At 29.4% G+C, this 24,464-nt stretch overlaps 1 protein-coding gene across 1 annotated transcript; it reads left to right on the top strand.

Annotated features, from left to right (window-relative positions):
- Window positions 1-16,227: 16,227 nt before the first annotated feature.
- Window positions 16,228-23,721, top strand: LOC132734559 (uncharacterized; the record flags this gene model as incomplete). The annotated part of the gene is made up of 5 exons (XM_060721315.1): window positions 16,228-16,500; window positions 21,745-21,847; window positions 22,426-22,571; window positions 22,970-23,401; window positions 23,605-23,721. Coding segments are annotated over exons 1-5 (1,003 nt in total), but the record flags the coding sequence as incomplete, so codon positions are not given.
- Between the last annotated feature and the right edge of the window lie 743 nt (window positions 23,722-24,464).

Below are 24,464 nucleotides of genomic sequence, written 5' to 3' on the forward strand. Positions count from 1 at the left end.
TACGCAATACGCGTATAAAAAATACAAAAAACACACCAAAAAACATGACATAACGCATACTAAAACGTGTATATTGATCTTAAATTGATAACGAGCCCTCTTACATATTAAACCATGATAATTCTTTTATGAAGAAATATAATAGAAATAATTATATAAGAATGAATCACTCTTTCACATATTATGTTTATGAATGATATTTAAATAGAAATTGGAAATAAAAAAGATCTGCAGCTAACATTTATTTCTAGACTCCCTATATAGAAAGACGTAACCATCAGACATCCTGCTGACTTATGATACGTCGTTTATGTAAAATCTACATGTATATTTCACTTGTTTGCCTTTTCACATTACTAATTTCTTTTGTTAAGAGATATTTTGGTTATATTCATTATTATTTTTGATAACTGTTGTATCAAGGCGTTATTTTTTGGTTAGTTTTATTACTTATCTTTTCTATTACATTTAAATATATTGGGTGTACTACAACTTTTCTTAATTGAAAAAATAATTTCATTTTTTTACATAGAATCGTTGATCTATATTTATATTTTAATGTCGTTGCCGTTACCGCTTAAACGGTAATATTTGAATATATTCATTTCGTTTCAAAGACGAAATTAATAGAATGTGTTGTTTTGATTTATTTACTCCATTTAAGATTAAATGACGTTCTTATTCTTTAAGCAATATACAATGGATAGGTACTTTTTGGCTTATACCTCGTTTTGTATACATTTATGAAGTATATTATGCTTAAGGAAAACTAACATAAACAGTCAGTCGATGCATTCATACTTTTCAACAAGTGCTATATAAATATATATTTCTTCACATAAATTGTTCGTAAGCTGATTTACGTACGGTGACAAAAAGTGACATGTGTGTGTATGTTTTATTTATCTCATGCAGACGAGATACTATGTCGTGGACACGTGTTACTAAGTCGTGCGCATAAAATAATAAGTGGTGCGAAAGAGATACTATGTCGTATCCAAGAGTTACTAAGTCGTGGCCACGAATAACTAAATAAAATAAACCAGGGCTAATTTCTTCTCAAGTAATGGTATGGAAAAGGTTAACAGGTCATTAGTGCGTACGACTACATAAAGATCAATCCTATAACATGATGTTTCTAACAAAGGGAAAAACTTAGAAGATATTAAAATCTGATTTATTGGTCTTGGATAATGACCTGTTCTTATGATACTTAATACATGTACAATGTTTAAAGTGGATATCTTAAGTAGTGTAGTAGATTAACGTTGCATTTAAAATTTTAACCAGACTTTTTTTAAGGTTACAACCTTCATAATTATATAATTTTATCTGATTGGATAATTATTTTGTTTGCACAGCATAATTATCTCGTAAGCACAGCTTTGTAGCTCGTGGCCACTACTTATTATCTCGTGGGCACCACTTAATTATCTCTAGCGCACAAAAAAGTAATTGATTGCCACGACATAGTATCTCGTGCGCACGACTTAGTATCTCGTGGCCACGACATAGTATTTCTTGAGCACATGTCGACTTTTTCACATCTACATATATTCGTAAAAAACGTTATAAACCTTACATTTAATTACTTCAGTCGAGACAAAGTCAGTTACTTAGATATAATCTGCATTAGATTGTTTCCGTAAATTAATTTCATCAGAAAAAAAGATAAATTTTACAAGTGACAGAATATCTAATAAACTGTCAGAATATTCAATGTCTAAATTATATTTGAGATCTTTTTTTCATCTGAACATAGCATATCATCGTATTACAAACCTCTCATTCATGCGTATCCTGGGCACAAGTGAAGTTTTGAGCAATACGTTTTGTATTTATAAATTCACGGTGTATGGATATATATTACAGTTTGTAGCACTCTTATATTTTGAAATGCGTAACTCGTTGTTTCTTGTATGCTTGCGTGTGTGCGCACGTGCGCGTGGGCGTTTGAGATTATTTATACTCGCCAGAGCCCAAATTTTAAATGCTTCTCCTGGTTCTTTTACGTGCCAAGTGTTTAAGCTCTCATACACGGGACCTCGATTTTAAGTCTAATCCGAGAGACTGATTAGTAACTTTAGTGGACCAGCCCGGAAATCGAACCCACAATGTCGAGATTACAAGTCTCGCGTTTTATCCCACTAAAGTCTGACTTTTATTGTTTGCTCGTTGGTGTCCGTGATTATCTGCTATTAACGCTATTATCGGGAACGTCTGTCAAACAATTATACGTGTATGTTGGATCAACGGCTTGTTAAACGGGTTGTTTTGTTTCACGGTTACAGTTCTGTTTGTATATCCAATGTCTTTAATGAATGTTAAAACGGCGAAATATACATGTATTTCTTCAGCTACTTCTTGCAGAGAGTCCATTAGCAATTTTATGTCTTTAGACGTATCGTTTAATTTGCAGATGGATGCCTCAATATCTTTGCGCGATACTGCATGTTGCTTGCATGGCTGATTACAATCTTGACAGTTTTTATCGCTCGCGAATGAATGACCTTACAGTCTAGCATGATTTAACTATGAAAAGAAAAGAAAATGTACTCTAGACAAAATTTATCATAAAATTGTTTAACTGTTCCTACTAAAAGAAATATAAATCTAGTGGGTTTTTTTTAAAGTATCAGTAAATCTTTAACATTTTAATTGATTACATAAATGAGGCTAGGGCACTTTAAACAGAAATATATGCAAATATAGTTAAGAATTTTACTTTGAAATAAATTGAAAATTGTTTGTCTATACTTTATACGGTATGTCTATACGTTATAGCTCGATTTGAGTGAAAAGCGTTCAAACGCTTTTCATTTTGTGTCATTATTTACAATTTGAATAATTATTCTGGAAAGACAAAGTGAGCGAATGATCTAAAATTTTGCACAAACATTTAGTGCTCTAAACCTAAATCAAATGGTACATTTTCAAAAAGCATATTTTCAGTCCCATCATGTCAAAAACCCTCAGTGGAGTCCGTTTAACAATTATTGATCTTACTAACAATGTGGTATAAAAAATTTATCATTTTAGAAAATCTAAAAAAATATTAATAGAAAAGAGGTCTACTTATCTGTGGTTCTTTTTTTATTTAATGTTTGTATAAGCTGCTATTTTATCTCAAAGCGACTGAGTAAATATTTTTTTTTTAAATAGATCTTCAGAGTGCCGTAAAATCTAATCTAGACATATACGCATAAATACATAACCCCTGCAATAAGTATTTCTTAAAGGTCCAAAATGCATCAGTCATGCTACCATTTTTAATTAAAAAAGAATGTTTAGTTTTTGGTATCTTGTTACAGTTTTTTATAGTTAAACTCATTTTCCATATATCTAGGCTTTCTGCAACTGTGTGTATATCTTTTTGTTACATTTCTCTTCCTTCAACACTCAATAATTGAAATATTCTTCTGTTGGCAGATAGAGGGAATAACTACCTTAATGACAATTACTGCACGGTCAGCGAAGTATTTGTATAATTATGTGTGTAATAAAAGGATTAACACTACGGTGTAGCTCATATAATGGGCTAACGAAACGTAATATACAATCTGGAACGAATTTAGCGGGCTTTATTGCTATCTCGCCGTCATGGAAAAATTGATGTCAGAAGTACAATTGATACATTTGAAAGTATGTGAAAGAGTGTTTTTGGTTTTTTTAATCAAAAGGATTGCACTTAAAGTGAGCAAAAGGTTATGCTTCTATCAGATGCAAATTAAAGGTATTTATTTCATTTTTTTCAGTTTAAAAGCAAAAATATGTATCATTGTCATGTAGTGATTGTTTATATTTTATTTTTTGAATATTTGAAATAAATTCAGAAAATAACGTGAAAATCTTTACGGTAGATAACATGACTTCTTATGCAATATATTGTTCCGTATACATGTACATTGCACATCACTTCTTCGTCAATTATTGTTTATATTGACACCCAAATGACAAAGAAGGTTACTTTTTTTTTAAACAGAAATCAGCATTTCTTTTTAAAGAACATGATTAATTAACATTTTCTTTATCTTTGCACATTGTAAGAAAATCAATATAATACCTTTAGATACAAAAAAAATGATAAATACTTACGGATGAAATAATTCTAACGACATTATTAGAACATTTAGAATAAAATTATCTAAATACGTTTTCTTTTGTATCTTTAAGAGGACATGTGAAGAAAATAATAAGTCAGTACTCTGAAACTCGTATCTTTATATGCTTTGTTGAAATTAATGCAAATTGCAGACACGTGTAAAATAATTCACAGGCGGTCGAGAACTTCGACTGGGCGTGAGTTCACCCTTATCTCATCTATAATGGATCTTACTAGTTTATCACCTAGACAGATTCAAGGTATTGATTATAAATAGGCGGTGCTATTTTCTTACTGTTTTAATTTTATTACACCTTTATATTATGCTATTACAGAGGGTTAAAGGATTTGTTCATTTTATCGAAGAAATGATAGATTAAAAATAATTTAAGCAAAGGCAAGTATACAGTAAAGTGAGGAGAAGATATGTATTTCATTAAATGAATGGAAAAAAGCTATGACAAGTTTCTTATGAGAGTTACTTTCTTCTATTAATCTTATTTACATTTACATGTTATGCTTTACCTGAACACATATATAAAGAATCTGAGACAAGAGGGCTTTTATAATTACAAACTGCATCTTTATTTCCTTTTTATGCTTGTAATCAATAAAATAAATGATAAAGGTAAAACTAAGTTGTATTATGAAAAAATTTAACGTTGTTTCAGTATTTGTTTTCAGATATGTGAAAAATAAAACAACACAAAACAACACATGTGATAGACGAAATCAAATAGATATCACACAGTACCTGCATTTTAGGATATGAACGATTATTTTATTGATTGTCTGACAAACTTCATTGCATCACAATTTGCTTATTTATTTTTGTTGTTTTATTTTTAGCAATTAACAAACGTATATTGAACAATAGTTACACATGTATCGTACAATAAATACGAATTCAAAATAAAAAGATAAGTGACGACCAAATTTTCATTTGTTTTTTAAAAAAACTGAAAAAGAAGATATTAGATGATTTAATAGGTGTTGTTTCAGTACTTTTCAATAAATACAGATTTGTTTTTTATCGATTGAAACTAGTACGAAAATAGAAATTTTGCGACTAGTGATATATCAGAACTTTCATGCCACAATTTGAAATTTAATCCTGTATTTATAGAAAAAAAACTAGAATTTGCTGTTTATTGCGTACATTTTTCTTTTGTTCGGCATTAACATTTGAATGACTACCCTATAATTATGTGATTTGGCTGACTTTGAAAGAATGTAATCCGGCAAGACACTAGTGACAATATGGAAATAATTTCACTGTTACAGTAGTGAAAAATAAATTAAACGGAACCACTCATGTTTATGTAATAAATATTTCTCAATATTTTAGAATTTATATTAAGGATATTCAAGAATATAATGAAAAGAGGATATGAAGTTTTATCTATAATTACGTGTTTTATTTCATCAAGTGATACTGAAATAAATATTTCACCAATTGTTGTAGACACATGTACGATATAATAATTTGATAATAATCCAGTAATTTTGGAAAAAATAATGTAATTTCTATTCATTATAGTTTCTCTGTTTTAAAATGATTACCGCGATTACATTTATTTTTTATTTATTTTAATATGTTTATTGACGAAAGTGGTTACGGCACCAGTGATAAGTACGTAACATATGTTACATTGCAGTAAAAGTAAACTAATACATAGAAAAATACGGAAAATGAAAAAAAAACATTTCATTTCATAGATTCTACTGAATATTTTTTTTTCGAAAGTGTATAGTAAAACATATGCTTAACACTACATTAATACTTTAGAATTAAGTTCAACATATGCTTATCGATTTTATAAAAGTTTTCTATTTTACTTAAATAATCAAACGTGCACGGTTAGTTATGTGATAAACATATTCATGTCTTTCACAGTAAGATGAATAATTTACAGATTAATGTAATATGTTATATAGCCCATTATTTTTTATTGTATACAAATTAATATTGGATGTATTTTTTCTCTCTCTACAATATATTCTCCAATAAAAGTATTAAAACACGAATCTAAAAATGATCAGATAGTTGTGTTATTTTTAACCCTACTATTTCATATTTAAAAAAAAAATATTGAACGTCTACAATTAAAAGATTTGTAATCCGCGTACATGACTGTAATACTGACCGATTTAAAAGTAAGAGAATTCATCAAATAACTGCGAACAACCATTTCCAACATTATCCTTAGAAGATAAACCCATTTAAAATGATAGTCATATAACCGACGAACGGACAGGTACAATGCGTTTCGTCTAAGGTTTAAAAGATAGGGGAATTATTCCCCTATGTTCTATCTCTACTATATATCTCTCTCTGCGTGTAAATTTGTTGCTGAAAAAGCGCCTGCAGGTCGACCCCCGGAAAAAGGACATCTGGAATTTCCTTTTTTATTCTGGAACGCATTTTAACTTTTTAATGTAAAGAGATACATAAAATTTTTAATAATAGTTTAAGACAAATAAAAATTGGATTACAGTAAAAAGGTTTTTAATCACTTACAACTCACAATGAAAATAATTGTGTAAATTACATTCAAAGGCATATCATATCTCAGTGATTTACATATTTTTTCTTTTTTTTCAGAAGTAGCAAAATAATGTTTAGTAATAATAATAATTGATTCAAAGCATTACTGAAGCTTATCATTCAATCTAGTAGGAAAAGAGATTAATGTGATGTTTTTAAAAAGGTACCAAAATGATACAATCTAAAAGTACATAAAGTTTTTAAAGTAAAATTCTAAGTTTAAAAAAGAAATATCTCTTGAAAAAAGGGTGCTTAAGTTATAAACCTTGCCATGAATGATGTAAGTAATGACAAAGGATAATTGTCTTAAGTCTAGATTTGATGTCATTTATAATAACAAAATAATGTTTGGAAATATTTTATTTTCAAATTTTCAATAAATCCATAAATCCCTAATTCAAAAATGAAATGGAGATAATTCTAGAAATACAGGACTTGAGTTATAAATCTAATCGCACCTGATATAGGTGTTGAAACATTTTGATGTCGCCGAAGGAAGGCATATTAAAATCGCACCGTCCCTCTGTCTGTCTGGATGTCCGTCTGTCTGTGCGTCCCCACTTCATTCATAACTTTGTCATGCATTGAATGCTATTAAATAACTAGGCATTAATGTCTACCACATCAAGACGATGTGTTGCGTCCAGGAATTACGTCCTTACCTCAGAGGTCAAGGTCACATAACATTTTGAAGTATCACTTTATCATAATAAGAGTTTATAGTTACATGTACACGCATTCGTGTCCGGACTGTCATGCATCAAAGGATTACAAAATAACTAGGCATACATGTCTTCCACATCAAGTTGACATGTCGCGACTAAGACCCCTATCCCTACCTTCAAGGTCAAGGTCATACTTATAGTGTGAAGGTATTCATTCATTCGAAAAGAGTTTGAAGATACACATTCATGTCCGGACTGTAACTTTGTCATGCATGGGAAGATTTTATAAACTTGGCACAAATGTCTACCACATCAGGACGATGTATCGCAGCTAAGGCTCATGTCCGTCTGTTCGTTTGTGTGTCCCCACTTTCACAACAATCATGTCCAGTATGTAACTTTGTCATGCATTGTGGGATTTTGAATTAACTTGGCACAAATGTCTATCTCATGACAACAGTCTGCTGTGTCTAGGAACCACGTCCCTTCTTCAAAGGTCAGGTCACACTTATATTTTGAAGGTTCACGCTATCACAATTAGAGATTATAGGTACAATAATTTAAAGAAAAATATTAAGAAATTAGTTACCTTCATCCTCTTTTCTTTTCACATGCTTAAGAAACTTTTTCGGGGGCATTCGTCACTTGTGTGACAGCTCTTGTTGAAGTCCGAATTTAATAAGGAAAATTCTAAATATAAAGGGATGATGATTCTGAAACATTGATGCTAGAGTAATGAAGCTTGTCATGTTATTGTTTAAAGTTATAAAATATCAATTTTTATTCAAAACAAATTTGAATGGGGGAAATAATCCTCGAAATATTCATGCTACAGTTATGAATCTTGTCACACATGATAAGGAAATATATGTGAAGTTAGAAGTTGATACCTTAAGAAATAAAAAAAAGAAAGTAAAAAGTAGCATTTTTTGAGAGGAAAAAAATTCATGGGGAGATAATTCTGGAAAAATTGGTGTTAAGAGTTAAAAAAAAACATTGCAACTATGATGTAGTTGATGATAAGGAACACATGTTTGAAGTTTAAAGTCAATACTTTAATATGAAATGAAGATGTTAGAGTAAAATATAACATTATTTAAATTCAAGGGGATATAGTTCTTGAAATACTGGTTTTAGAGTTTTGCACCTTATCAAATGATGTGGATGGTGATAAGGAATATATATTTGAAATTGATACCTTAAGAAATAAAGAAGTTATAGGCGCATAAACATTAATTTAAAGTATGGACGCTCACTTCGACTTGCAAACCAAGGTAAGTAGGACAAATTACCATATTCTTAGTATAGTCGAGCTAATAATAAAAAATATCACTTACCTGGTCAGTTTAGTTAAGACTCTTGCACTTTGCAGTAAAAGTTACACTTATGAACAGATTTTTGTTTTTGGTTTTTGTTTTCAGCGGGCCGGGAGGGGGGGGGGGGTCAGTCAGTAACATGAGTAACAGTGATACTTAGCTATTGAACATTTTTCATTATTAATTAAAAAAATTATTGTATGTTATAAAGTATATTTACAAATAATTTCACAATTCAATTGGGCTAAAGACCCATTTACAAAAGAAAGGAGAAAGAAACATTGATAAATTTAGTGAGCGTATCTTCTACAGAAATTTTATCCTTCAAAGTTGGGGCCATTAGATAAGAATACTAGTACATACAAAAGCATACAGTTAATAGTGATTTACTAGCTGATAAGCCCTTACTGAGATTCAGCAGGCTGGAAGGGTTTATGCGTAGGACTGTTTAGTAGAAGGGAGATTCAGCGGGAAGAGTAAATATGTGTTGTGTAAAATTTATAGTGTCAGTGTGTACAAGAATCATATAATAGAACACTGAATTACTGATTCGAACTAATAAGCTAAACATAACAAACAATGAAACATGGCTATCAGAAGTACATGATGGTGATCGATTAGTTTTTGGGAAATAGTTAATTAATCAGGTACTTTTTGAATTAACGTATGACTTTGATTGTTTAAGGAACAAATTTGATGTGGAAAAAATGCAAATGAAATTGTTTATTTTATTTTACAGATTAGAGAAGAAAGCAAAAAAGCGACTTCATATTCAACAAATCAATAAGACGTATACTGGATATTAATATAAAACGGCGTTATATATTATATGAATGAGTTACCATAAAATATGGATAAAAAGGGGTTGTTTAGACAAGTGATGCATCGGAACAAACGCAAACATTTTGAATGCGCGATGAAAACATCAGACATAAACATTTAATATGGAAGTTGCTGAAGTGATATTGGTATTTTCAATTTATCATGTTTCAACTATCGTTTTATTTTTGTTTTATTTTTGTTTTTCTTTACAGAAAGTAAATTATTTGATTCCTCAAAAATATATTCAGAAAAATGTATAAATATTATGTCTTGCATTGTCAGTGCTTTGTGTTTTGTGTAATATAATATTACGCATATCTGTTTTTTTTTATAATCTTTGGAATTTACAATTAAAGGCACATCATGCCTAAAAAATGCTTTTAGTTTCATTTCTCAAAACCCTTCTTTATGTTTTAAGTTTGGTATCCTGTTACAGTTTCTTAAAGGTGGTACGATCTCATTTTCTATATAGAATAATTTGCGATTGATATAATTATTGTAAATAAGTATTTCGTGTAGAAGTCAAAATACTACCTAATTTACATTTTGCTACCTTTACGACATATTACTGAACATTCAGCGATACTTTCCTCATCTGTTAAACATCTAACATTCACTAAATCTTTGATTAAAACAATAGTGAATACATGTTTGACATTTCTAAACATTTAAATTATTATGGATTTCTGCGACAGATTGTGCTTTTAACCTTTTTAACATTTTGATACTAGCTTTTATCATCCAAAAGCTTTCTTTGATACACATAAATTTCTTATTATGTTTATCATATGTAAATTAATTTTTATTTTTATGTCTGATTTTCGATAATCAGTTAGAAAAATAGAGATGAGATTCTCCAACAATAATGTCAGTTATTTGTATTATATTCCATGTATGGTCAGTCTTAATTTTCGTTTGTTGCGGTAACAATACATGAAATCTTATGATAAAAAAACTATAAGCCCTTTATAAGTATAATTGTTATTGCAAGTTAAATGGTCTTTTTTTTTTTTTTTTTTTTTTTTTGTGTTTTTTTTTGCTTTTTTTTTTTTTTTTTTTTTTTTTTAAGAAGCAACAACAACAATAAAATAGAAAAAAAGAAAAACGACAGGGGAAAAAAACGATCCAAAAGAAACATATCATTGAAATTACTTAACATAAATAGTATTATATTTGATATAACAAAGCAATCTCGTTTACCACGGCCAAACATTTTTGAGATACTTTGTTTTTTGATGAAGAAAATAGTTTCATTTTCAGTTATGTATTCATATTGTCGTTTTTGTTTGTAGTTATTTAAGTTTAACTGAACTAATAATAGTTATCATAAGGTAGGCAAGGTATATCATACTATACTATTTTTTAAAAACGCATTATTTGTTTTAATGAAATTCCTAAATATGATGTAGAACTTCTCACAAATTGTGTAACTAATCAACACAATGTTTAACTTGTGTTATTTCCGCGTTATGCGGTTGGACTGTTAGTGCTTCAGTGTATTTATTGACTATTTGCGAAATGATAAATGTGGAATCGACTGTCTGTAAAATGGACATTATTTTACAACTAGAGTTTGTACGATAGCTGATAAGATTTACTACTTATTTGAGTAAAGATATTTTAGAACATTGAATTGGCACTTTTGGAACATACATGCAAAGCAGACAGTTATGTGTTATTTGTCCGCATAAACTTGGATATTATTTCAAAAGAATTAACAGATGAAGATGTGCCAATATTTAACCATAAAGATATAACTTTGGTTGAATGAGTTTTGTATTCTCTCTGAACATATAATTAAGCTATTTACTCAGCATACAAACAATAGATTTTCATGACAGCAATTAATCACATCATTGCATATATAAATGATAATAATATACCGCATTTTTATAATATTTTACCATTTTATGTTTTTATCACTTTTCCATCAACTTATATTAAATCAATGAATTATATATATATTTATTTATTCATTCATAAATTTATTTATTTGTTTATTTATTTATTTGCTTATTTTTTCATCCCTTTATTTATTTATTTGTTTATTTATCAGTTATAAAAAAAGAAAAGTAAAAGTAAAATCTTCCTATCATTAAATGCTATACGAGTAAAGTACCTTGTAAGAAAGCAAAGATGCTTATCTTTCACTTATTTGCCACTTCAAACAACTTTCCTATGCCCATACTGAAGTAATGGGTAATTTCACATCCCGGTATATGTAACAGTTATATTATATTGGTAAAGCACAATTTTTTTATCTGATATGTTCATGAAGACTTCTAGGCATATAAGTTAAATGAGAAAAATAGTAAATGTCAGTTACTTTTAGTATGATTTTATACTTAAAATAACTGACATTAACTTTTCTCATTTCAATATCACCCGGGCAAATAAAAAAAGAATGAGAAAAATCAGTTGAAGTTTATTATTATTATTATTATTATTATTGTTATTATTATTATTTCTATTTTTGTTATTATTGTTATTCATTTTTCTCTTTAAATATTATATTTTTGCACTAGTTTTTTTAAGTTGATAACTAATGTAAATAAATAAAATGATTACATTGTAGGTAATGGATATATATTTTTTTCATAAAGATAGTTGGTTAAATGGATTTGTTGGCAATAATAAGGTATTACTAGCTCATTATTTATTATTTTAATATCAGTTGTAGAAATTTTTTAACATTTTTAGTTTTATTTTTGTTGTTTATTAACTACATATTTTCATTTTAACAACATGATGTATGATTGAAAATGTTAAATAAAGAAACTAATTGTCACAAAAAACAAAGAAAACAAAAACAAATGTTTGCGTTATTTTATGACCCTCCATTTTTCATTGATCATATCATCTTCATATAAACGGGGGTAAACCCATATATCACGAACACATTTTCATCTACACAAATAATAATTATAAGCAGAGATTATACCAACGCATGAGGAATATGGAGGAAAAATATCATGTTTATTCATTTCGTTAATCAGTATTACACCATTTGCGATTCCGTAGAATGATCGGCAAAAATGACAGTAATACTAAAATATGATAAACAAGTTCAACAAGAAAAGGCGGCGTTCAATGAACGCAACCCCATACGACCCAGCAACAGGACCCATTTTAAAGTATGAACAATATTCTTCTATGCATATTGACCAAATAACTCCGAACAGCGATTTACAAAATTATCCTTATAAAATAAACCCCTATAAAAAGATAGTGGAATATTATTCGCAGAACGGACAGATACAATGCGTTTCGTCTGAGGTTTAAAAGATAGGGGAATTATTCTCACTTTGTATCTCTCTCTGCATGTAAATTTTATGATGAAAAAGTGCCTTATGGTCGACCCCCGGAAAAAGGACATCTGGAATTTCCTTTTTTATTCTGGAACGCATTTATAATTTTCCTATTGAATTGAAATATATGTACTCAATGAAGACTTATATTATGAATAAAACCACAAAAAAAAAGAAACCGGCAAGTTAAGACCATAGATTTACGATGTCATTTTAAGTCCCAGACAAAACAGTCGACTCACAATAGTATATATTTTAAAATGATATACATATTTTAATCAATTCTGTACGTTTGCCAGGATACATTAACAGGACATAAGATATGAAATTCATATTATTATTATACATTTAAATGATTGCCCAATCAATGTGAACGTGCAAGCTCAATAGGCTTAACATCTTGTTTTCAAATGAATGACCTATCTTAAGGCACATCAAAAGTGATAAAAAATTATTTCTTTAGAGATCCCCAACATTTGTTTTATTTTATAATGTTGTATGAGTGTACTAAGAGCACGTTTGGTGCGTATCGCCTTGATAAAGTAGTGCTGCTGGTAGCAAATACATGTAGCAAAATATAAACATAGTGGTATTTTAACTTCAATACAAAATACTTACACGCTTCAATTTACTAGTAACTAATTGGACAAATGTTATGCTAGTAAGTGTTTGTCAAAAGTTTTAAAGGGACCAATATGTTTGATAACTTAACCACTTGTTAAATCTTTCTTAAAACATTTATAAATGGTGATTTTAGTTTCCTCAAATTTGCTCAAAATGAAACTCGGAAACTTTTATTAAACAATTTGTCTTTATGACGAATTGACACATTCACTGTCAATAAAGGTAAATGATTTGAAAATAATTTTATGGACAACATTTTTCTAGAAACATATTAGTATCTAGACCAGCAAATTATGGTCATTTTCACCTTTTTCTATAATATTATAAAATTATAAAAACAAAAACAAAACAAACCAAAACAACATGTATTGAATATTATTTAATTTAACGTAAAGAAAGTTGAAATTTGTTTTCGTGTTCTATCTTCAATTATTTTGATAGAACAGAAAAAATTGAAACAAAGTTGGTAAATTTATAGGTTAAACCTTCACAAAGTGAAAACATAAAAACTCTTCTAAATTCATAGGCAATGTCATATATGATATTCTTGTTGTAGAAATCACTCTATTGATGTCGACAGACCAGAACTTATAGAGTTTCTATCACATTTATCAGTTAAATATCCGATTTCAGTACTAAACGGTCATGCAAACTCTGTGTAGACAGGCGATAACATTTTTAATGACATCATGAGTTATGGGTACTTCATTTTTCCTTACAGGAAAAGCATCATTGAAATTTCTTAAATCTGATTTCAAGTAATAATTTAAAACAAGATGGAAAATAATGCGATTCTCCCATCTCATTGCACAGTGGAACATTGTAATAAGGAATTTACAGTACCATAAAAAGAGTCAAACAATAAACTTTTTCATTTATATTCCAATATTTCAACAAGCACAATTTTGCCAGAATTATAGCCGACATTAGATTGGTTTAATGACGTCGATGTTAAAAATTAAATTGTGTGTAAGTTTATCGTTATTAAGTCGTTTAATTAAAAAATTAGTTAAATGTGTCGGTTGCATTTGTCCAATAGGCGTACTTTCGACATATGACGAACGCAAAGTCATTTTCTTTAAATCATGTTCTGCTCTGAAACCAGCCCGTGACTTCAAATAAAATGACAAAACATTGCCTGTCATTATTTTCAGTCCTTTCTACAATTTGGAGAATCCTGGAAAGCAAAGCAAGAATACATAATTACATATATTCATAATAAGTAAATAATTATTTGGCGCATTATTTCATACGCTTCCGCATATTTTCTTTCTATCATTTGTATATTTTGTGGAGAAGAGAGTGTGTGTCAAAATATAATTATGCATTTTTTGAGAGAAATTTTTATTGCTGCCTAGCTGACTAGCTTAAAGACACCATATGTTAACCAATTATATCACGCAATAAAATTTCATTTTTTTGTGTTATTTATTCCGCAAGATTTCTATGACTTTGATTATGAATGGAATCAATTGCTGTATATGTGTGAATTTTGTAATTAGCTTTCTCTCTTAAAAACATATCGCAAATGTTACCATTTAAGCGCAACAAGATTGTTTTTTTTTTACATTTTATTCTCTTTTCAAATCTTTCAGCAGATTGATTAATGGTTTCTGTTGGTTAAACATTTTTTTTTATTTTTCCAATGAGTATTAAAGTCAATGCATTTGTTCGGAGACGTGCAGTGTGATTCTTCATCGGAGAGTTGTATTGGAAATTGTTACAGCGGGATTTCACACCTTTCACGGTTTGAGCAGAAAAACATTGGTAATCGCTCAGTTGCTTAGTTCGGAATAAAGAAAACTACTTAAATATAGCAGAAAAGGAAATCATTTTAACTGACCAGTAAGAAATACTTTACTGGCATGCGAGCAGTTCCCGTACAGAAGCAGTACCCGTATTTTTCATTTAAACGCTTGATTTTTACTTGAAATTCATCAAAAATTCATTTCAAATCAAGCAGATACATAAACGAGACAAAATCTAAGTGTCAGTTCGGCAGTACGTATATAAAGTCTCATTTTAAATCACTTTCACCTGTGCGTCGTCAAAACGTGATCTTGTTTTCTCTGGGGGATTCCGTCCTTGCGCGCATGCGCAAAAATACTTACACGTGAGGCTTGTTAAAGGGTTTTCCACTAATACCACCTGTTTACAAATAAGTAGGCAATGTGATGAAAACTTGTTTAATTAGCAGAATGTTGACCAATATTACTATATATAATAATTTTATGGCTTTGATGCGTAAAATATCATGCATACAAGCATGCTATTGCCTGTAAATGCGTTGGGGTAACGGTACCGGGTAATAGATACCCGCGTTTAGTCTACGCTCTATTTCCTGAATTACATCTATTTATCTTTTAGATAATGGTCTGTTCAACAATTGTAAATGAAAAATAGGTCCGATATAATAAAATTGTATAATTATAATGGGTTAGATTTTATGTACGGGAACTACTTCTCTTCATACAAAATAATTGATAATTTCGGTACCCCATATGAGGCCTCATAACTAAGGGTTATTCTATGTTTAGAACATGATGGAATTTCCATGATTTGTGTGACGAGCTGAATATTGATGTGTAACATTCAAATTTTGGTGAGTGAGCGTAATAAAAAATAATGTTTAAGTAACTACGATTTTTGTACGGGAACTGCTCGCATGCCAGTAGAGCAAAAATAAAACCCGGAAATGTGAAAATAAATATTAAACAAGGAATAGAAATATTTTAACACGATTCTTGTGTTTTGTGATATGTTTATGTATTAAAACTTAGTCCGACTAATCATGAATAAATGTCAAACAAGATTTAAACAATGTAGTGGGAAAACGTTTTTAATTACTTTTGATTATTTGTTTAATTATTTTGAAATATTGTGATGCTCATGCTTTAAGCTATCAGGAAAATGGATTTTATAGGGATACTCAAGTGTTTGGGACTGGTTGTAACCATTGTCCTGCTCCTAATTGGAGCGATAAATATCTTTTCTAGACTACAGAGGCTTGAAAGCATGGATCCAAGTTTCAAACAAATCGTCAAATATTTATTCATATCTGCATTAGTGAGCGATACCATGGGCTTGTTCAATTTACTGTTGTCTGCGGCGTCTGGTAAGTTAATGATTATTCGTTCAATTTTAATGTCAAAGTATAAAATATAAACTACAAGTCATTTTTAATATCTTAATTTCACATCAATTTTAAATATTGCCCCATGTTTTTTTTTTTGCTCAAAGTCGCGTGCGTTTAACATTTCAATTTCAAAACAGCTAACAAAATGTCAGCACTTTTCGCAAAATGCGTGTTAATGAAATTGTAAATCCGTTTATACGCTTTGAAATAAAAACTTTTAACATACAAGAAAACTAACCTTCATCACTAAAAAGACCATTTTGAGAAATTACATCGAGTTTCTCTCACTTATTGAATGTCAATGAGTTATCAAATGTATTGATGTTTACCTTCAGCTGCCCATTTTACAAATGCAATTTACGGCTGTGTATCAATAATCTATAAATGTTTCATTCATATTCAAACATTCTAAGGAAATGTCAATTTGAAACATTGCATTAACCCTGATATTAATATATATTAAAAAGTATCTTAACATAAAGATTAATTCTCAGTTAATAATTTTATCTCAAGATACGTTGTTTTGTAGTCTTAACCTTTTGTTATTTCTGCGTTGTCAGACAAAAAATAACAAAATAATTCCAATTGCAATCAGTAAAAATCATTTACTCTACATATAAATACGAGCGTACATGACCTGAAAAGAATTATACAAACTGCCACTTAAACAAAAGAGACACTATTCTGTCTTGCTGTGAAATATCATTGCTTTATCGTGCAAATCCAAAGTATGTTCCTGACAGTTCCAAGATCCAAGTATGAAATGTCATTTTAAAACATCAGCGGGAAATCGTTTCAAGAGCATTGCGTCTTCAAAAAAGGAAATTCTATTTGAAAAGTGTATCCAATTTTTAATCAATGTTGCTTAATAGAAAGTAATAAGCAAGTATTGTACACCACAATTTACTTTCTCTATTTCTAATATACAATGCCGTTTCTATTAAATAAATGATTGGAGCATTTATAAACATTATAAACATTACCTTTAAATGGTTGCAACACCATAACATAAGCTTAATTTTGTAATGTGACCAATGGTAAAAATAAAAAAAAACATAAAAAATCGATTCCGATGATTGGACCTTTTATAGAATGGACTTTTCAGACAATAATAATTATTAATAGCAAAGGTATTTTTGTAAATCTTTTCCAAATCATCAAGAACTTTATCGTCTCCAAATAAACAAAGTTATTAGAAACATATAAAGTTTACAACGTCAAGCAGAGAAATATAATCTATTAATTATATCATGTGTTACTCATAGAATATACTTTTAACCAATAAAAGAGGTCGTCTCGGAAAATGTAAGTCAAAATATTTTTATCCTAATTTATCATGATAATTTTATTGTTGAGGTAGGGAAGTCTTTTAATCTTGAAATGGTGTTTAACTGGCACATTTACAAAAAGCTTGTTTTTGTACCCTTGCTGTAAAAGGAGTAAAAAACAACATACTGTCTTTATTATGAAGCACGCGTTTATTAAACAGCCCTTTACAAATTGTTCTATTTCTACCTTTAGTTCAACTAGCGACGAGTCATTTGGTAGGCCGATGACACTTAAACTAAAAAACAACATTCTTTCAATTTAGACACTTAAATATGTTTCTTGTTATGATATATATAAATAAGTGTCCTTGCTAATATGGACAAAAACGCTTTTATTTCGTGCCAAACATGTAAGGCAGTATCAATGTTCTGTTATAAATAAACTTACAGATTCTGCAAGTAGCCCTTATTACTTGTCTATTGTTAATGGTGTTTTTTTTTTCATTTATTTATTTAATTTATTTTTATTTTTATAATTTTTTTTTTTTTGCATTGATAACCCTTTTTAAGGAAAGTATACACCTTAAAATTAAACAATATTTGAATGCCTGTTATCGGTAAAGACGATCATCACAGTACTACTATATTTTGGCAGAAATCACTCACTCTTTTTGGTGTTGAAGACTGAAAATTGTCTTCGTTTGATATCTGCCTATATCCAATTACATAGCAACCGATAAAATTTGTTGAATGACACAATTAATACGTTCTTTTTAATTGATATTTAATGTGCCTTACCACAATTGAATTAACATAATACAGGACAAAATCCTAGGAGTTTTGAAAATTCTAAAATAGAAACTTTCAAACATGTTTTCTAGATTAACAAGCCAATTACTTGAAAAATACATGAAAACTTTAGGCTTTAGATATGTAAATCGATATCAATAAAGAAAAGTATTTTATAAATTATTACGTTTGCAGGATTAGAAATTAGAAAATGAACGTGCTATTGCTGCTTGCCAAGGATATTGGGTGTTGAGAAATGAAGATAATATATTTGAAGTGTATAATGACATAACATCTGGTTCGTTTAAAGTTGCATGCCAACAGATTTGCCTAAATATTTCAAGAAAATCAAACTGAAGAAAAATGTACTAAGATTTTAAGAAAAGTAAAAAGATTCAAGATTCAAGTAATAATTTACAATACTTCTACTGCAAGACTAACGCAGAAAGGTATGTTTGCATAAATATTATGACCTCGTTTTGATAATTTTTGGTGATTGTAAGTGTGATATGTAAGTTTCTATCTTTATTCACTTCACAAGATTTTACTTTAAAAAATCATGAAAATTAGCAAGAATATCAAGACAATGCTGTTTTAACAACTCTGATCAATATGTCAACTTAGATATAGGGGAAATTTAAACTTATTTATACCATCTGTAAATGAACGATACGATCAAAACAAACTATTTTATTGAGGACTTTTCAGGAATAAATGTTCTGGCATTACGTGAAGTGTCGTAGGATATACTTTCAGTACATAAACTGATAGTTGAATCGTTAAGAACCTTTTCAACTCGTGTATTTTGTCAACGCATCCAGATGTTTTGAGGAATAGATATTGTTTTGCAGAGACGAAGATTAACTCCTTCACAAACATTAATCTTTTGAATAAATAAATAAGTACTCTTAAATGTTTTATATGTATGCTAATCTTTGGTCCTATACAAAAGTTGAAAGTTTGTTATTATAAAAAACATAGTGATAAATGACACTGCTACATGGGTTACTTCGGTTACATAAGCGCATTTGAATCTCCTCGTCCAAAATCGCATTGCCAAGAGATTAGGTAGTAACCCTGTAGCATACTCTTGTGAACTTATAAAAATACTTTGTTAAATATGTGTTTTTGTTTAAAAAAAATGCCATCTTCCTCCATGTAATCGAGTTCAGTCAATCAACCTCTTGTTTTACTACAAAACAAATTTTCTCTAAGACATGTTTGTGTCGTATGAGTAAGGTATGAAGAAACGTTTGACATTCCAATTTAAATAACTGTAACTGTAAGAAAACGTTAAAAGTAGCTTTACAGGAGTTAAACTTAAACTTTTAGTAACGAAAAAAAACAAAACAACTTATCTTTATACTTATCGTTATAACAACATTTATATCACATTTCAATACTAGTCAATGAATGTTAAAAGAGTAAAAAATAAATATGTTACAGATTTGGATTTAGCATCGTCTGATTTATATCTTATCATAAAAGAGTAATTGTTCTGTTTAGAGCTTAAAATTTAACAAAAATGTAAACATTTCATCTGAATAGAAATGATATTTTTCATGTATAAGCCTGTGCTACATGTATCATAAATTAAGGCCAGTCTAAATATCAGAAGAACAGACTGTGAAATACTAATTTCACAAGTTAAGACTTTTGTTTTGCAATCCTTTAGTAATTAAAATTGACAGTTCTAAATTCAAAACAATTATATTCATTCAAAAAAAAACTAAGCGGTAAAGGGTTGGGTTTTGCATTGATTCAGAATATAAAATAAGACATATATGCAGCCGCAGTCCATTAGAACCTTTGATTACTTCGAAATAACATTGAATTTAAGATGCTTATATCCGGAAACATATAATCATAGGTTTGATACACAGGAAACATTATGTTTATAAATAGATATGAGAAAAGTAATTAGTGAGACCGACCGGGATTTTTGTACATCATTTTTATCTATTTTAAGTACAGGCATTTGTCTAAGAATCTCAGTTTATATTTCGTATCAGTTCATGATTTAGTCATAGGCTTGGTCAAAATTGCTGTCCGCATTATTATTATCTCCATTTGTATAGATTATTGTAACAGTTCGTGTGCTTTAATAGTCAATTAAATGAAGCAAAAACATATATATATATTTCTTGAATACAGTTCATTGTGATAACCATTAAGGTAACTTTTTAAGACTTTGATTTAATTTATTATTCTATTCATTTCAATTTTTATTAATGCAAACTATTTTGATAAATATCATAATATAAATCCAGTTGTCAATATAGTTCAAATATATTAATAAATCCAGTACTTCTATAGCCGATGCTAACGGGAGTGAGGGATGTTGCACTTTTTCATTAACCCCAATAAAACCGAGTCTGCAATTTTAGTGTGATCTTGTCGTGATAAATGTTTTTGTGAATTACATTTTTCCAGATGTTTATACAAAAACTTACATCATGTTGTTATTCCTATGCTTTTTAAGTCTGCAATGCAAGGGGAAATTATATACTTTGCAAGATATTTGTAAAACACACGACGAACTTAAACGATTAGCATAATTGTAACATTGTACAAAACTCTTATCAAAAGCTTTTGTTTTATCAAATGATTACATTATCAGACAGCTATTATGTCGAAAGAAATTGATTCCTCTGAATCGTCTGTATGTATTTATTTATGCCACTAATTCTTAAGTGCTTCTCAAGTTGATTTCATGGCAATGCAACATTGTTCCTCTAAATAAATCAAGATCTCATTAATTTAGATAGGGACATTTTTATAATAATAAAATACAAAATGAAGAAATTTAATTAAACGTTCTAAGAATTCATTACTATATTCAAATTTGCAATTGCAAAAATATAATGTTGTTCACTTGGAAAGACAAATGCTTTTAAAACTTCTAATGATAATTTAGTAAATCGCACGATATAATAGTAAAAATCCATTTTGATTACACATTCAAAGGAATACATACTTTGCTCAAAAATACACAAAAACGATTATCTTGGAAATTATTTTAACCCGAGGAATAAATTTGCCTTTCCTGAAATACTACGAATAGATAGAAGGATGATATCATTTTAAGATTTTCACATTGCTATTTAATATGTGTGATATTTTTATTATGACATAATTATTTAAATTTATTAAACTTTAATTGAAGGTGAATGGCCGCTTGGATTTGGTGCATGTGAAAATTGGGGCTTTGCATCCACCACGATGCTGGCTTTTACGGCATGGATGATAACATTAGCAGTAATAGAAAGGTATCTTATACATGTGCAATGAAATATTATTGTTGCTGTTACACTTTTTAACAACTTTATTTACAAGATAAAACTATATATGCACTACTTCTATCCCCCTTGCACCTCACAAAAACAACACTTTTCTTTTCAAAGTGTAAGCATATTTATTTAAGCTCGATTGCGAAACAAGTTCTTAAAACCTATATTTATATATTATTTCGAGTTCGCTTCTTGGAAATTACCGGTTCTGTAGTCAAATGCTCGAACCCATGAGTCCAGGGTTGAGAGGCAGACACTCTTACCACTAGCCAACAGTTGAACACATCTTCTTATTAAGTAAACCGTTTCATCGTTTACAAGCACCAAAATCTCTATTTTAAATCATCATGTAAAAGAATCAACCATATTTAGTTATCAAAAATGATATTATATAAATATACTTAAATATAAATTGAAACTTTAAAACATTATTGGAAAAAGTTGCCGGTAAGATTTGATTGACCCCCTACATGGTTGCTATGTTTGCAATATCACTGTACATGTTATATTTATTTCTTTTAAATTTAAGATTTAGGTATAACTACTTTCAATTACAGATATCTAGCTATTTTGTCTCCATCAGAAGTTCCATCAGCATTTTCACAAAGAAATACACAAATAATGGCAGTAGGAATGTTGTTCCTTGTCATGATGGCAGTCACCGGACCGTTCTATGGATTCGGAGAATATACTTATCTTAGAGGTACATTTTGTTATTTTGCAGAACTTTAAAACAGGCACATATCATTTACTATTTATGTCAACATTAAGAGAAATACTATTGATTGAGAAGTAAAACGATCCCGGGAGAGCTGTGAAAGCAAATAAGTGAGAAATATATCTGACAAAGACAATGAATTATGTGACAATCTACTCAAACTATGAAACCAGTTATTTATTAGATTTTCAAAACATAAAGAAAACAATATATAAAAAATAAATAAATGGACAAAGCTAAATAACGATACATTGAAAACTTGTAAATTCATGTTTTTCATATTAATAACTAAAATTACGCATTATGAAATGACTATTATAATTATTCATTTAGACAAGTATTTATAATGTCCAATATTTATAATGTTCAGTGATATATTTCAGGGTATCTGAATGTATTTGTATTTTCAAATATATCCTTACCTTTGCCTGTAAGTCACAAGGAGCACACGGATGCTTTAAAACTTCAGAATCTTCACGAACTATTCAGCCATCTTAGACACTCATCTTACAGCTCCCCTAGAACGGATATGCTGTCATTAATTTCGCGTCATATACACCAGCACTTTGATATCATTGTCGGCAAGGCGGAATGGTTACCCCATGGAATTTTATTCAGTATCAGAGCAACATCAAAGAAGTCTTTAGAAACGTTCATGGAACATTTGAATGGTCAATTTTTCACTCAGAATATAACAGATTTGTCATTTATTGAAGACATTGCAAGTACATTAAATATAAGTGACACAGCATTAACAGCACATATTGAGATGCCGGAATTTCAGAACTATGTTCAGAAACATCTTCCTGTTCAAGGTAACGTATTAGATTCCATGCGTTATGTATAAAGTATTTTGTTTATTAAGTAATATATGAGATGCATGTCATTCAGTTTTGTATTAACAGTTGTCTATTACATATAACCCTCGCTTAGAGACTCGGATAACATAATATTAAAATACCCTTTAATATTTTATACTGAATCATTAATATATTTGTTCAAACATTTTGTTTTCCAGACATGGGTATTTGCACGGCAGATATAACATCTCCAAGTCACCATGTCAGTATCTGGACAGGATTTTATGCCAGCACAGTATTCATTCTCCCATACTGTTTGTCTCTTGGAGGACTATGTATTTTATACGTTCGAGGATTTGGCTATAATTCGTACGCGTCAAAGCGGGCATCTGATTTGGACGTTTCTCACACAAATATTACATCAACTATTTGCATGTTAAACTGTGCAATAAATTTCCTGTACTTTTTGACAATTTTATCGTGCAAAAACGAAGCACTGTTTTGTCCTGATATATTTTTCTTTGTTGCTTTTATTATTTCGATTAAATCTTTACCCATTGTTGTGACAATGAGACTTGGTCCAACCATTTGTAATTGCTACTGTGCTTGTTGTAATGAGTGTATAAACAAAGTTCTAGCTTGGAAGTCGGTGGATGATATGTCATATGAGTTAAGTGATATTGAAATACGACAATCACTGACTGGAAAGAAGAAAATGTCATCTGTAGTAACGTAAACTTCATGATCATGATGACATAAGCTTATTTGTCGCCATTTTTAGGAAAATAAAAAAGATAATTAAAACAATTTTTCAATAAAAGTAATTCACTACTGCTTTCAGAGAAACGACACTATCTGCAAAAAATAGGGGGAAGGTGATTCAGGTTCAAATATATATGTTATTTCTACAAACATTTAAGTGTGTATGAATTGTTTTAAGTTAAAAACAAATCATGTCAAAGATTTATTCAAAATAATAATTATAGATGTATCTGCTTGAATTAAAAACAAACAAAAGCATGTGTAGACATAAAGTATAACATGTTAACTTCTATAGTATCGTTTTATTTGTGTTATT

Source organism: Ruditapes philippinarum, unplaced genomic scaffold (assembly GCF_026571515.1).
Source record: "Ruditapes philippinarum isolate M1 unplaced genomic scaffold, ASM2657151v2 ctg6221_1_1_1_1, whole genome shotgun sequence".
NCBI classification, from domain to species: Eukaryota; Metazoa; Mollusca; class Bivalvia; order Venerida; family Veneridae; genus Ruditapes; species Ruditapes philippinarum.